General features: G+C 33.0%; 2 protein-coding genes across 3 annotated transcripts; both read right to left on the reverse strand.

Annotated features, from left to right (window-relative positions):
* Positions 1–1097: 1097 nt before the first annotated feature.
* On the reverse strand, positions 1098–3154 carry LOC124938732 (cell division control protein 2 homolog C-like). The gene is made up of 6 exons (XM_047479231.1): positions 2697–3154; positions 2495–2606; positions 2324–2417; positions 2179–2248; positions 1964–2102; positions 1098–1390 (listed from the first exon to the last, which is right to left on the reverse strand). The coding sequence occupies exons 1-6, from the start codon at positions 3101–3103 to the stop codon at positions 1298–1300; spliced, it is 915 nt and encodes a 304-aa protein (XP_047335187.1). The 5' UTR covers positions 3104–3154; the 3' UTR covers positions 1098–1297.
* Positions 3155–4046: 892 nt separating this feature from the next.
* On the reverse strand, positions 4047–13864 carry LOC124940461 (probable galacturonosyltransferase 7). Of its 2 annotated transcripts, XM_047480983.1 has the most exons (29): positions 13313–13864; positions 13127–13158; positions 12933–13025; positions 12743–12802; positions 11123–11168; positions 10930–10976; positions 10709–10810; positions 10517–10618; positions 10365–10410; positions 9840–9886; positions 9663–9708; positions 9474–9520; positions 9309–9354; positions 9036–9082; positions 8872–8917; positions 8682–8728; positions 8468–8569; positions 8312–8357; positions 8120–8166; positions 7900–8001; positions 7748–7790; positions 7555–7601; positions 7335–7436; positions 7184–7226; positions 6991–7037; positions 6585–6883; positions 6148–6508; positions 5352–5897; positions 4047–4746 (listed from the first exon to the last, which is right to left on the reverse strand). In XM_047480983.1, the coding sequence occupies exons 1-29, from the start codon at positions 13458–13460 to the stop codon at positions 4468–4470; spliced, it is 3066 nt and encodes a 1021-aa protein (XP_047336939.1). In that variant the 5' UTR covers positions 13461–13864; the 3' UTR covers positions 4047–4467. The 2 variants fall into 2 exon arrangements, with proteins under 2 accessions (XP_047336939.1, XP_047336940.1); XM_047480984.1 differs by lacking the exons at positions 9036–9082; positions 9309–9354; positions 9474–9520; ... (2 more) ...; positions 10365–10410; positions 10517–10618.

Genomic DNA, 13864 nt, shown 5'->3' on the forward strand with positions numbered 1-13864 from the left:
CATTAACCAAACTATAAAATAGTCATTTTATTATTATTATTATTATGTATTAATACTAGGATGGTAAACGAGCGAGTTAAATCGAAATAGTTCCAGGCTCGAGCTCGGCTCGTTTAGTATATATTTGAGCTCGACTCGTTTAGTATATATTTGGGCTCAAGCTCGGTTTGAACTTTTATACTAAAGTTCGAACCTAACTCGTATGTATTTAGTTAAACTCACAAGCTGCTCGAACTTACATGTTTATAGTTCGTTTTTAGTTCGTTAAGAAAGCTTGTAGAGAGCATCACATTTTTTTAGGGTTATTAAATATAATATATATATATATATATATATATATATATATATAACTGATTGTGAAAGATGACGAAAACAAAAAATATATATATTTGATGTGTTTCACAAAAATAAAATTTGGTTAATATTATTTATGAAAATGAAAACATATATTACATAATGTAACAATACTATAGAGTTATTACACAAGTTTATATAATATTCGATCTTCTGAAACTCTAACACATATAAATTATAAAATTGGAATAGACATGTATAATTCTAACACGTATAGAATTTTAACATATATAAAATTGGATTGGCCTATTAACAGTATATTAATAAATATTAAACGAAGTTTAAATCAATTTTTAAACAAAAATGTTCACGAGCCTAACTAAACGAACATATTCACAAACCCATTAACGAGTCACTAAACAAACATGTTTGCAAACTACAAATCGGATTTTAAAATTCTAGTTTAGCTCATTTAAATTTTCAAGTTTTTAAACGACTTTAAGCTCGTTAAGACTAACAAATCAATTTAAACGAGTTTTTACTAAGTCGATATTTAAATAACTCGCGAACATTCATTTACATCTCTTTAATATCTTTTAAATCATTTAAAAAAAAACACTTTCTCAAAATCAAATACCAATCAGTTTTTAAAAAATAATCTAGGTTTGTTCAAATAATCCTAACTAAAAGCCCCAAAGCATATTCTGAATTGCAACTTATTTGTAGATAATAAACTAAAAAAATAAACAAGTTGGTATGATCAAACATTTTACTTCAAAATAACACCAATTATATAATATATCTTGAGTAAAATCCCATAAACATTACAATGATAATTTGAAATAGAACTTTTGAAAAGTGTATTCAATAGATATTTTAATTGAAACAACACTATAGAGCATAATCCTTAGCATAACAAGATTCACAACTAGCATACTTTGATATCACCAAGTTGATGAGAAATGGAAAAGACTGATGCTGGGATACCAAACCCACAACCACTTCAGAACTGAGACTTGTCCAAACTATCAAAATAAGGATGGTCAAGAGCTGCTTTTGCTGAAATCCTATCAGCTGGATTAAATTTCATCATTTTCTGCATCAGTGTAGACATATTATTACCCATATGAGTATCACCATCACAGAAGAACATGCTTATTAAACATACTATCAATAGGAAATAGCTAATAGGCAATATGCAAATAAGGAAATGGCAAATAGCAAGGCTCAATTATCAAAGAGTCTAGACCCACACTCTTTATGTATAAGATTGGCATCCCCGTTATCTTTGTATCCTTTCTTCCCAACCCGAGTAAGAACATTGCTTTAACAAGGGAACAGCCTCTTAAGAATCATTTACATGAAAACTCAATAAGAATTAAAGAGTAAATTGTTTGTTTCTCAACTTTCAACTACTTTCTTGATGTATAAATTCATTTTACTGGTATTGTAAATTATCAAGCAATACAGTCTTTGACTAATTATCTGATAGTTTTTCTTCTTCTCTATTGGTATCTACTGTTTCTATTATATTATCTAACTTGGTATCAGAACTTGACTAAGAAATCGAGTTTAGCATAATATTTCAATGGAATTACTGTGCTTTAAGTTGGAATTGAATTTGACAGAATCAGAGTAGTATGAAAGAAAGACAAGAAAAATTATTTACCACTAAGAGATCGAGTCCATCAGCCTCAAGTTGAGGAACAACACGTTCAATGCCCTGAGGTTCCCATTGGGGATAAACATGCCAATCACGCAAAGAGCTAACTCCTGGCCAGTTCTTCTCAGTCGGTGTTCCAAGCAATCTTTAAGGAAAGCAAACAAGAATTATTACAATGAAGAAGATGGGTTTTTTCTTACAAAGGAAAGGAAAAAACATACCTGAATATATGGAGTAACTGTTGATACTCTGAATCTCCAGGAAACAAAGCTTGTCTCCTTGCCATCTCAGCTGTAATTTAACATCTTGAAATCAAATCCAAACAATATAGAACGCATTCATTTAGAAGAAAGGAAAAATCATTACCAAAAATACAACCCACAGACCACATATCTACAGCAGTTGAGTAGTGTGTAGAACCCAGTAAAACCTCTGGAGCCCTATACCATAGAGTAACAATCTGCAAATAAAAAAGTCAAAATCAAGAACCTTTGAAAGTGTTGAAATAAGGAAGTAATGAATGAAATGAAATGAAACCTCATGGGTATAGCTCTTTAGAGGTACAGTAAAAGCCCTTCCAAGCCCTAAATCGGCAATCTTAAGTATACCCTTCTCCTTATCAATAAGAAGATTTTGAGGCTTCAAATCTCTATATAAATTAACAACAATAAACAAATTAAAGTTTACCCATTTCAATAAACCATAGATCAAAACAATCTAGATAAAAATTCAACATAACCTGTGAAGAACACCATGACTATGACAATGAGCAACACCTTTACAAAGCTGATAAAGAAAACTCTGAATAAGAGAAGGAGGAAGATTCCTACTATTCGGCGCTTTCCTATAAGTATCAATGAATTTCTTCAGATCTGTATCTAGATATTCAAAAACAAGGTATAGAAGAGGCTTTCCATGCTTGTTATCAACATGTTCGACACAGAGAAGACGAACGATGTAGAGTGAATGAGATAGCATCTGAAGAAGCGATACTTCCCTTAAAGCAGTCGGTGGAACTCCTTCTTCGTCCATTTCTAACCGTGTCTTCTTCAAAGCAACCAATTGTCCTGTTTCCTTATCCTTTGCCTTGTAAACCTTTCCATATGTGCCTTCTCCAACCTTCTCGAGTTTTTCGTATTTCTCCATTATCGTGTCTGAATCAAACGTTGATTTTCGATTGAATTGAAACCGTTGTCTACTGCAATTATATATCTCAAGATTACACTTTTGGCGAATATTACATCATTTCAAATTTTGAATTCCGCTAACCATATATAGCAAATGTATCCTCAAACCTTTCTAATATAATAAATGTATCCTTAAACTATTTTATAGAGCATATTGAATTAGGATGTAATTATTTTATTTCAATTAATATATGAAAAAATAGTGTGTTTTTAATTTTTTGTAAATATTTGTGGATTTTTAGATTATAAAATGTGGTAAAAAGTTTAAAAAACTTAACTAATATTTAAATAGTTTGAGGATGAATGTGTTATGTTGTAAGAAATTCAAGAGAAAATGTGTTATTTATTTCAAAAGTTTTTTTGAAAAGAAATAAGTCAAATGTAATTTCTTTTGTTCTTTGATATTTTAGGAAGAAAAATAAATAGATGAAAATGAATAAATTTAATATTTCTTGCCCAAATAAACAAATAGCAATTATTGTTAGATAAATATGAAAAAAAAAAACACTTAATTATCTAAATATTGTAGTTAATAATTAAATTAGTATTTCAATATATATTTCTCTCTTTCTCTCTCAATTTATTCCTCAAATGAATAAATTAAAGTTAGTTTGATTTTGGATTTTTTGGATTTATTTTATGTGTGTTTTATCTACAAAATATATATATATATATATATATATATATTAATAAAAAAAATATATTACTTGAAATTTTTGGTATATTAATAAACTTGTCAACATTTTATCATCCAAATTCATCTTGCGAAAGTGTTTCTTAACGATCCGTATCATAATAACCCTTTTTTGATCGCATTATTATCACTCAAACTAACATAGTACGGGATGTACTCGATTTTTATGAGTCTTGAAATTGAATATACCTGTAAAAGTAAACCGAACAAAACAATGTATTCATTTTCTTTCTTTTTAATAAAAACAAAGAATACATCAGGGAAGATTCCAACAAATTTGTGGCAAAAGCTCAACCAATCATCCCCCACTTGTTCTTCAATACTATGAACTAACAACCAAGAAAAATGAAAACAGGAAAAAACATAAGAAAGAAAATCTAATAAAAAAAACATCTAAACTATCAGAAATTTTCTACACTGTTGTTACTTTCCTCTTAATCCTTCATCTGCAAATTTATCTGGTTACAGGTCGTCTTTCATACTTGGGAGAGGGTTGTTGAATTTGATCAAAATCCCGTGCTTGTTCATTTCCTCCAGAAACCAATTCGCAAGACAATGTGTATCCAAAATAGTTATAATTTAATTTCAAAACAATATTAGCAGAGAGTGATCATTGGATATAATCAATGTTAAGAGTTCACATTGCAATCATTTAGCAGCTGATTTTCACTGTCTACAAATTTTCTCCAGAATGTTCTATATTTTGGAATGCCCATATCGATCCATGGTTTCATATTTCCGTTATAATGCAAGACTGATGCTTCCTTAATTACTTTTGTATCCAAACTGTAGTAATGACCCAATCCTGATACCACCAATCTATTATTAAGGGGATGAAACAAACCTTCAAATGCTAGCAAACTCGCGCGTAATGTCGGGGAGGGGTACAAATTTCCTTCCTTGTTTGGCTGCACAATATCCAAAAACAACCCAAATTGTCTCAATTCAGATCATTCTCTTTAATCAAATCATTCAAATTCTCAACATAAAACCACATTTTTCATCAAACAAGTTTTTTGTTAAAACAAAAAAAAAAAGATCAAACAAGCTCTAATACATGGAATCTAAATGCCACATCCAATACCTTGTTTGTTGTGGGTTATTAGAGATTATTTCCAAATAATCCACTATTGAATGAACAATCTACCTCGACAATGACATCATTCAAATCATTAACTAAAATAACAAATTACTAAGGAGGTTTTAATCATTTGACCTAAATAACTCAATTAAACCAGTTTTTTCATCAAACAAGTCACCAGTCCAAGCATAAAAAAAACACTTTAAAAGTCACACAATTTCTATTCATGTTAATCTTAACTCTTATGACCGCAAACTCATCTGATCAGGGTAGTGATCAAAATTTCCTGTTATAACTTATTGAGAACATACAAGATTTTAATTGGAAAATGGAATACTAAGAAGATTTTGTCAGGAACCAAAGAAATCAATAGAAAAATGGAAAAGTCGGGGGAAATGAAAAAGAAAAAAGGTAACTATTCAATACTATTACCTCTTTTAACAATTTCTGAAACGTTGCTGTAAGATTTTGCTTTCTCCACCTGTCCAGATCGACAATATTCAATCCAGACATCCACGAACATGAAGTTTCATCCTTAATATTATCACCCAAATAACTTTTCAGTTGACCGAATCTCACTGCACAAAACTGCACGGCACCATTCACCTTTCCTTTCAAGTTTAGACTCCATAAACCAGACAGATCTCTTTGGACAACAATATCATCATCCAGCACCACTACTTTGTTCAGAGGATGGAATATTTCAGGAAGGAGGTAGTGTGAATGAGAAAACATGGATATATATTCTGTTCTTGAACTAGTTTTGGATTTGTCAATGCCATTGAAAGTGATACGAAATTCCTCAGGCAATGAAAGACTCAATGGAGTTGACAGTTTACGGCGAATCAGATCAGGATCTTCAAAATTGAGGACTCTAACCGTGGCTTCCATGTAACTATTATATTTGTTGAACCAAAGTTTCATGGCAAAATAATTCTGTCTATCTGTCAATATATGAAACACTTGGTTCTTGCTTACCTAAGATATCCAGCAAGAAATTCAATCGCCCAATAAGTAAGCAAGCGGTCCCATTTCGAAAAACTTATTGTGTATGTATTTGGATACATTTCCAAAATTCAGAGACATTTGGAAACTAAATTTTATCGGAGATAAATTCTAAAATTTATTTATGCTTATATGGAAACATATCCAAATACATAAAGGATAAGTGTTTTCAAATGGGGCCAAGAGAATAAGGATGAATGCATAAACATATATGAGAACATACCTTTGAGTGCATTACGGTTGAATTAATCACCACAGATGAGGCCAGTACATTATTAGAGAATATAACATAGTGATGCAGTGTTGGATTTGTATATTTCTTAGCCAGCAACTCATCCAAATTGGGTGGAGGAGATCTGAAATATTCGGTAGTTAATCGCATAGACAGACAGTGCAGACTCTTTGCCATTGTTTGGACTGCAAGTTGATAGAAAAAAGCACTTTGTTTCATGTGGAAACTTGCTTCATCCTCTGTCAGATCAACCAGTTGTCTAAATTTCTTCTCAACGTTAATAGATTTCATAGGGACAACAGACTTCGCTCTGGCCATCACAGCCTCCATCTTCCCTAGTTTGCCTTTCATTCTGATGCAGCAAGAGAAAATCATCTTTTATCTTTTGTTTCATAAAAAGGCAAGAGATCTGGAAAAAATCGACTTACTCCCGGGGAAGGTCAGAATCTGTAGTAGTCTCACTGAGAACACGCTCAAATTCTTGAATATTTTGCTTAAGTTCTTGGGATAACTTGTCATGTGCTGGTAACTTTGTGATACTAGGATAGTAAGCTCGGGCCATAAATAACTGGTCCTTCATCCTTTTCACTAAACTGTCCTTCATTTTCTCTGCACGTTGTTGACGCCATAAACAATAGCTCCCAAATTTCATTTCACATAAACTTTCATTTTCATCTTTGACGTCTTCCATATGTCGAACCACTGGAGAACCATTGAGACGAGTGCCCTGCAAGAGTTTTTAGGCATGTAGTGAATTGTTAGTCCTAAAAAATTAAGTAAATTGACATAGCATGATAATCCAAAAGCCAATTAAGATAATAAATCAACTTTTACATTTTCCTTTTGAGATGGCCCTGAGAAATTTGTCAACACAGGGGAACCTGCAAGGCACCACCGCATCAAAACAAAAAAGGGCTTATTTTAGGAGCAATAAATATGTTTTTAACACAAAATGCAGCAGCTTATTTTTTAACGTCAAATTTCAGTAATTGAATTGGTCAATTTTACACCATTGAGGAAATTATACCCTTAACCTTGAGTGTAGCCTCCTTCACAACTTTCGTGGAATCCTGAAGAAGTTTTTTTTGGGAGGCATGTAGTGAATAGTTAATACTAAAAAATAAGTAAACTCTAATAGCATAATAATCCAATAGCCAATTAAGATAACAAACTCATACATTTGCCTTTTGAGGTGGACCTGAGAAATTTGTCAACACAGATGAGGAAATTATATCCTTAACCTTATGTGTAGCCTCCTTCACATTAACTTTCATGGAATCCTGAAGAATGTTTTTTTGGGGGACGGAGGAGGAATGTAGTGAGTTGTTAATCCTAAATGATTAAGTACATTCACGTAGCATGATAATCCAAAAGCCAATTAAGATAATAAACTTGTACATTATTCTTTTGAGGTGGTCCTGAGAAATTTGTCAACACAGAAGAACCTGCAAGGCACCCCACACCAAAATAAAAGAGGGCCGTTTTTTAGGAGCTATAAATATGTTTTAACACAAGATGCATCAGCTTATTTTTTGAAGGTAAAATTTATGTAATTGAATAGGTCAGTTTTACAGAAGTGAGGAAATTATACCCTTAACCTTTAGTGTAGACTCCTTCACAACTTTCGTGGAATCCTGAAGAAGTATTTTTTGGAGAGGCATGTAGTGAATTATTAATCCTAAAAATGAAGTCAACTCTAATAGAATAATAATCCAATAGCCAATTAAGATAACAAACTCATACATTTGCCTTTTGAGGTGGCCCTGAGAAATTTGTCAACACAGATGAGGAAATTATATCCTTAACCTTATGTGTAGCCTCCTTCTCATTAACTTTCATGGAATCCTGAAGAATGTTTTTTTGGGGGACGGAGGAGGAATGTAGTGAGTTGTTAATCCTAAATGATTAAGTACATTCACATAGCATGATAATCCAAAAGCCAATTAAGATAATAAACTTGTACATTATTCTTTTGAGGTGGTCCTGAGAAATTTGTCAACACAGAAGAACCTGCAAGGCACCCCACATCAAAACAAAAGATGGCCGTTTTTTAGGAGCTATAAATATGTTTTAACACAAGATGCATCAGCTTATTTTTTAAGGTAAAATTTAAGTAATTGAATAGGTTAGTTTTACACAAGTGAGGAAATTATACCCTTAACCTTATGTGTAGCCTCCTTCACATAGACTTTGGTAGAATCCTGAAGAAGTTTTTGGTGGGGAGGCATGTAGTGAGTTGTTAATCCTAAAAATGAAGTAAACTCTAATAGCATGATAATTCAATAGCCAATCAAGATAAATAAACCCATACATTTGTCTTTTGAGGTGGCCCTGAAAAATTTGTCAACACATGTGAGGAAATTATACCCTTAACCTCATCTATAGTTTCCTTCACATTGACTTTGATGGAATCCTGAAGAATTGTTTTGGGAGGGGAGGCATGTAGTGAGTTTTCAATCCTAAAAAAATAGGTAAATTTACATAGCACGATAATCCAACAACGAATTAAGATAATAAACTTTTACATTTGTCTTTTGTGGTGTCCTAGAGAAATTTGTCAACACATTGGAACCTGCAAGGCACCCCACACCAAAACAAAAGAGGAATGGTTTTAGGAGCAATGTATATGTTCTAACACAACATGCTACAACTTAATTTTGAGTTAAATTCAAGTGATTGAATTTTAAAAATATTAGACAGGTAAGGAAATTATACCCTTAACATTATGTGTAGCCTCCTTCACATACACTTTGGTGGAATCCTGGAGAAGTGTTGTTTTGGGTGGGGGAGGCATGTAGTGAGTTGTTTTAATCATAGAAAATGAAGTAAATTCACATTGCACAATAATCCAATAGCCGATTAAGATAATAAATTTTTACATTTGCCTTTTGTGGTGGCCCAGAGAAATTTATCAACATAGGGGAACCTGCAAGGCACCCCACACCAAAACAAAACAATGTTGTTAATAGGAGCAATATATATATATATATATATATATATATATGTGTGTGTGTGTGTGTGTGTGTGTGTGTGTGTGTGTGTGTGTGTGTGTGTGTGTGTGTGTGTTTTAACACAAGATGCAGCAACTTATTTTTTAAGGTCAAATTCAAGTGAATGAATAAGTCAATATTACACAAGTGAGGAAATTATACCCTTAACCATAAGTGTAGCCTCCTTCACATAGACTTTGGTGGAATCCTGAAGAAGTATTTTTTATTTGGGAGAGGGGGGGGCATCTAGTGAGTTGTTAATCCTAAAAAATGAAGTAAAAACATTGCATGATAATCCAATAGCCAATAAAGATAATAAAGTTTTACATTTTTCTTTTGAGGTGGCCCAGAGGAATTTGTCAAAACAAGGGAACCTGCAAGACACCCCACACCAAAACAAAAGAGGGTTGTTTTTAAGAGCAATTAATATGTTTTAACATAAGATGCAACCACTAATTTATTTAAGGTCAAATTTAAGATGGAATTGTCAATTTTACACAGGTGAGGAAATTATACCATTAACCTTTTGTGTAGCCTCCTTCTCATAAACTTTGATAGAATCCTGAAGAATTTTTTTTCGGGGGAGAAAGAAAGGGGGGGTTGAGAAGGAATTTAGTGAGTTGTTAATTCTAAAATTGAAGTAATTCATATAGCATGATAATCCAATAGCTAATTACGAAAATAAAAACTTACATTTGCCTTTTGAGGTGGCCTTGAGAAATTTGTCAACACAGGGGAACCTGCCAGACACGCCACACCAAAACAAAAGAGGGTTGTTGATAAATATGTTTTAACACATGATGCAACAACTTTTATTTTTAAGGTCAAATTTAAGTAATTGAATCGGTATTTTACACAGGCGAGGACATTATACCCTTAACCTTAAGCATGGCCTCCTTCATATAGACTTTGGTGGAATCCTGAAGAAGTTTTTTGGGGAAGGCATGTGGTGAGTTGATAATTCTAAAACTGCAGTGAATTCTAATAGCATGATAATCCAATAGCCAATTAAGATAATAAGTTCATACATTTGCCTTTTGAGGTGGCCCTGAGAAATTTGTCAACACAGCGGAACCTACAAGGCACGCCACACCAAAACAAAAGAGGTTTTTTTTTATGAGCAATAAATATGTTTTAACACAAGATGCAACAACTATTTTTTAAGGTCAAATTTAAGCAATTGAATTGGACAATTTAACATAGGTGAGGAAATTATACCTTTAACCTTATGTGTATCCTCCTTCACATAGACTTTGGTAGAATCCTGAAGAAGTTTTTTGGTAAGGCATGTAGTGAGTTGATAATCCTAAAATGAAGTAAATTCTAATAGCATGATAATCCAATAGCCAATTAAGATAATAAACTCATACATTTTCCTTTTGAGGTGGCCCTGAGAAATTTGACGACACAGGTGAGGAAATTATACTCTTGAACTTTTGCGTAGCCTCCTTCACATAGACTTTCGTAGAATCCTGAATAAGTTTTTTGGGGGAAGGCACATAGTGAGTTGATAATCCTAAATGAAGTAAATTATAATAGCATGGTATCCAATAGCCTCATACATTTGCCTTTTGAGGTGTCCGTGAAAAATTTGTCACACCAGGTAAGGAAATTATACCCTTGACCTTATGTGTAGCCTCCTTTATATTGACTTTGATGGAATCCTGAAGAAGTTTTTTGTGGGGAAGGGGGGTTTGGTATGTAGTGAGTTGTTAATCCTAAAAATGAAGTATATTTCCATAGCATGACAATCCAAAAGCCAATTAAAATAATAAAATTTTACATATTCCTTTTGACGTGGCACTGAGAAGTTTTTCAGAACAGGGGAACCTGCAAGGCACCCCACACCAAAACAAAAGAGGGCTGTTTTTAGGAGCAATATATATCTTGTAACACAAGATGCGGCAGCTTATTTCTTTCAAGGTCAAATTCAAGTATATGAATAAGTAAATTGTACACAGGTGAGGAAATTATACCCTTAACCTTATGTGTAGCCTCCTTCACAGAGACTCTTCTGAAATCCTGAAGAAGTTTTATTTGAGGGAGGAAAGCAAGAGGAATTAGAATAATAATGAACTTCACCATCAATAAAAAGGAAAGTCCAATTTAATGCTCGGAATAAAAATGTTAAACTTATGAAATATTTGGATGAGATTATAGACCCCAGGATCAAACTCAGGCTTGGTTCAAGGGTGTCAGAAAATGCAGAAGCAGAAAGAAAACATGCAGCCCAAAATGGAATCATTGTACAACATGGAAAGAGAAGTATATGAAACAATAAATTGCTACCACCAGAGAAATTATAACAGCTTGAAATGACAATGAAATCCATTGGTATCTTTATTCTCTAAGCCCAAAATGGAATCATTGTAAAACATGGAAAGAGAAGTATATGAAACAATAAATTGCTACCACCAGAGAAATTCTAACAGCTTGAAGTGACAATGAAAGCCTTCAGTATTCTTATTCTCTAAGAGTAACACTATACCTTGAGCATACTCAATTTTTCTTTGTGGTAGTGTTAGTTTAGGGCTTATTCCTTGTAGATGCAACTATTTTATTCAAGTTCTTTTGGCTGTGGGTGGACACATCTCATTTTGAAATGTGATAAGAAAAAAAAAGGCTTTTGCTGAATCTTCATGGACAATGGCATTAGGTGCACCACAAGAAAATAAAAATAAAAGAATCCTTGTACTGTTAGAATATTACATAAAATAATAGTTATAAACTATGGAATTTTATTATATTGCAAATATTTAGTTACATTAACTTATGCTATGTAGCCTATAACTATAATATTTTCAGTTCTTTTTACAATCAAGTTTCTATCACCAAATTTTCTCAAAAAACAAAATAAAATTATATCACTAAATATTGTGTGTGTGTGTGTTTCAACATGGTATTGAAGCTCTAGGTCAGTAAACTATAGTTTTTTCCATTGCCCCTGCTAGCACTCTTAATTTCTACTCAATGCCGCCAGAGGAGGGCACTGTTGCTGCTTCTATTTCTTATTCTCCCATTTATTTCTCATTTGGTTTCTTTTTGAATCTAAAATCTCACTGTAGACAATGTCATATTTTTGTCCATTATGTCAAAAAATAGAGAAGATCAGTCATATTCTTTTTTAGGTTGACTAATTAATTGTCAAACAAATAAAAAAACTTCATTTACTTTATCAGGTTAAGGTTCCAAGCTTACCTATCAAACTAAAACCGAAAGTATAGATTATGACAATTCTCCTTGCATGTGATAAAATTTGACAATCCTATTAATTAATTAAACAATGTCAGATGCATTTGGTCCTCTGTCTACTTAACATTCATATGAACAAAATTAGTTAAATATAGGTGAATTAATTATTTTAGCTTTTCAACTTGATTTAGAGACATCATAATTCTACTATAGTATCCTACTAATTGAGATTTAATCTTACCAAGATAACTCAATCTCACAAATAAAAAATATTTGATATGCAACAACTAAGAGCCAATAACTCAAACCCCACTTTTTTGAACAAAAAGAGGAACTACTTCAAGACGATTTGGTTAGTAAAATGAAGCAACTGAGAATTGATCATCAAACAAAACGGAACAAACCTTTGGAAGAGTTGGGGAAAATCTTTGGATAAGGCCATCAACATGTGTTGAACGATCTCCCTATCAACATATTAACAAACAGAAATTGAACCACCAAAGGAAAGTTATTTTAAACATACAAGTTATGTATATGAATATTTAGGCCAGAATTGAATCTATATAGTGATTGAAGTCATTAGGACAATGTTACCTTCTTCTGATTGCTGATATTTCCAGCATTATGTTTCCTCAACTGAGTTCTGGTACTTTCAACTTCATGTTGTAGAGATATTCTTACACCATACTGATTCCCACGACCATGCAAGTACAAGTAAAAACACACAATTAATATGAAGCAGAACGAGAATAATGGAATACATTTACCTATGCCTTTCAAATCCTTACTGATGATGGTTTGTTTTGGCCAGACGGATATCCTGTAGAAGATTAAGGAGATTAAAACTTCTTTTATTATCAAAGATTTATAATGATCGAACTAGGAAGTGGCAACATATACAATAGTATACAAATAAAAAATAATCGAGAAACCTCGTGATAATAGATCTGATTAAGGAAAAAGTGAAGGAGTACCTGCATCAGAGTGAACGCCATTATGGAGACCAAGCAAGAATACAAGAGGAACGAGCATGGAAAGAAGAACGAGGCCAAGCATAGCAATAACGAGGCCTCGCCATCTCCTCTTCGCGGGAAGAGTGTACGATAAGCCTCCTCCCTTCATAACTTACCTACCATGAGTTTCCCTCACATTTTCGTCTCCCTTCATTCCGTATATATATATCGAACACAGTTACAATGACATCGATCGTGATTTCGAGATCCGGCAACGACGAACTTATGAAAGAAAGTTTTCAGTTGTTAGGAAGTTGGGAGCACCGTTCCGTAGTCCTCTTCCTCTTTGAATATTTAGTTGTTTTTCCTCAAGATCGCTGCTCCGATCTCTGGATTATAGAAACCTGCTCGTGCCGGAATCAGTAGAGAACGGAGAGGATGAGGTTACAAAGCAATCGATCGTGATCGGAGCCGGCAACAAACGCCTATTCTCGAACAGTGCATCGCCAAATATGGTGATGATGATGATGACGACGATGATGGTGGTTAGTTTCACTCATCAAGTTACTTGAA

Source organism: Impatiens glandulifera, chromosome 5 (genome assembly GCF_907164915.1).
Source record: "Impatiens glandulifera chromosome 5, dImpGla2.1, whole genome shotgun sequence".
Classification (NCBI taxonomy): domain Eukaryota; kingdom Viridiplantae; phylum Streptophyta; class Magnoliopsida; order Ericales; family Balsaminaceae; genus Impatiens; species Impatiens glandulifera.

What these genes read in the sequence shown, in the direction of transcription:
- LOC124938732 (XM_047479231.1), bottom strand. Translation starts at nt 3,103, where the DNA reads ATGGAGAAATACGAAAAACTCGAGAAGGTTGGAGAAGGCACATATGGA. An exon ending in TAAAGAGCTATACCCATGAG is followed by an intron (nt 2,418 to 2,494) that starts GTTTCATTTCAT and finishes TTTTATTTGCAG; the next exon opens with ATTGTTACTCTATGGTATAG. An exon ending in CAGTTACTCCATATATTCAG is followed by an intron (nt 2,103 to 2,178) that starts GTATGTTTTTTC and finishes CTTTCCTTAAAG; the next exon opens with ATTGCTTGGAACACCGACTG.
- LOC124940461 (XM_047480983.1), bottom strand. Translation starts at nt 13,460, where the DNA reads ATGAAGGGAGGAGGCTTATCGTACACTCTTCCCGCGAAGAGGAGATGG. An exon ending in GGACACCTCAAAAGGCAAAT is followed by an intron (nt 10,619 to 10,708) that starts GTATGAGGCTAT and finishes AAACTTATTCAG; the next exon opens with GATTCTACGAAAGTCTATGT. An exon ending in GTCTACACTAAAGGTTAAGG is followed by an intron (nt 7,602 to 7,747) that starts GTATAATTTCCT and finishes GGTGCCTTGCAG; the next exon opens with GTTCTTCTGTGTTGACAAAT.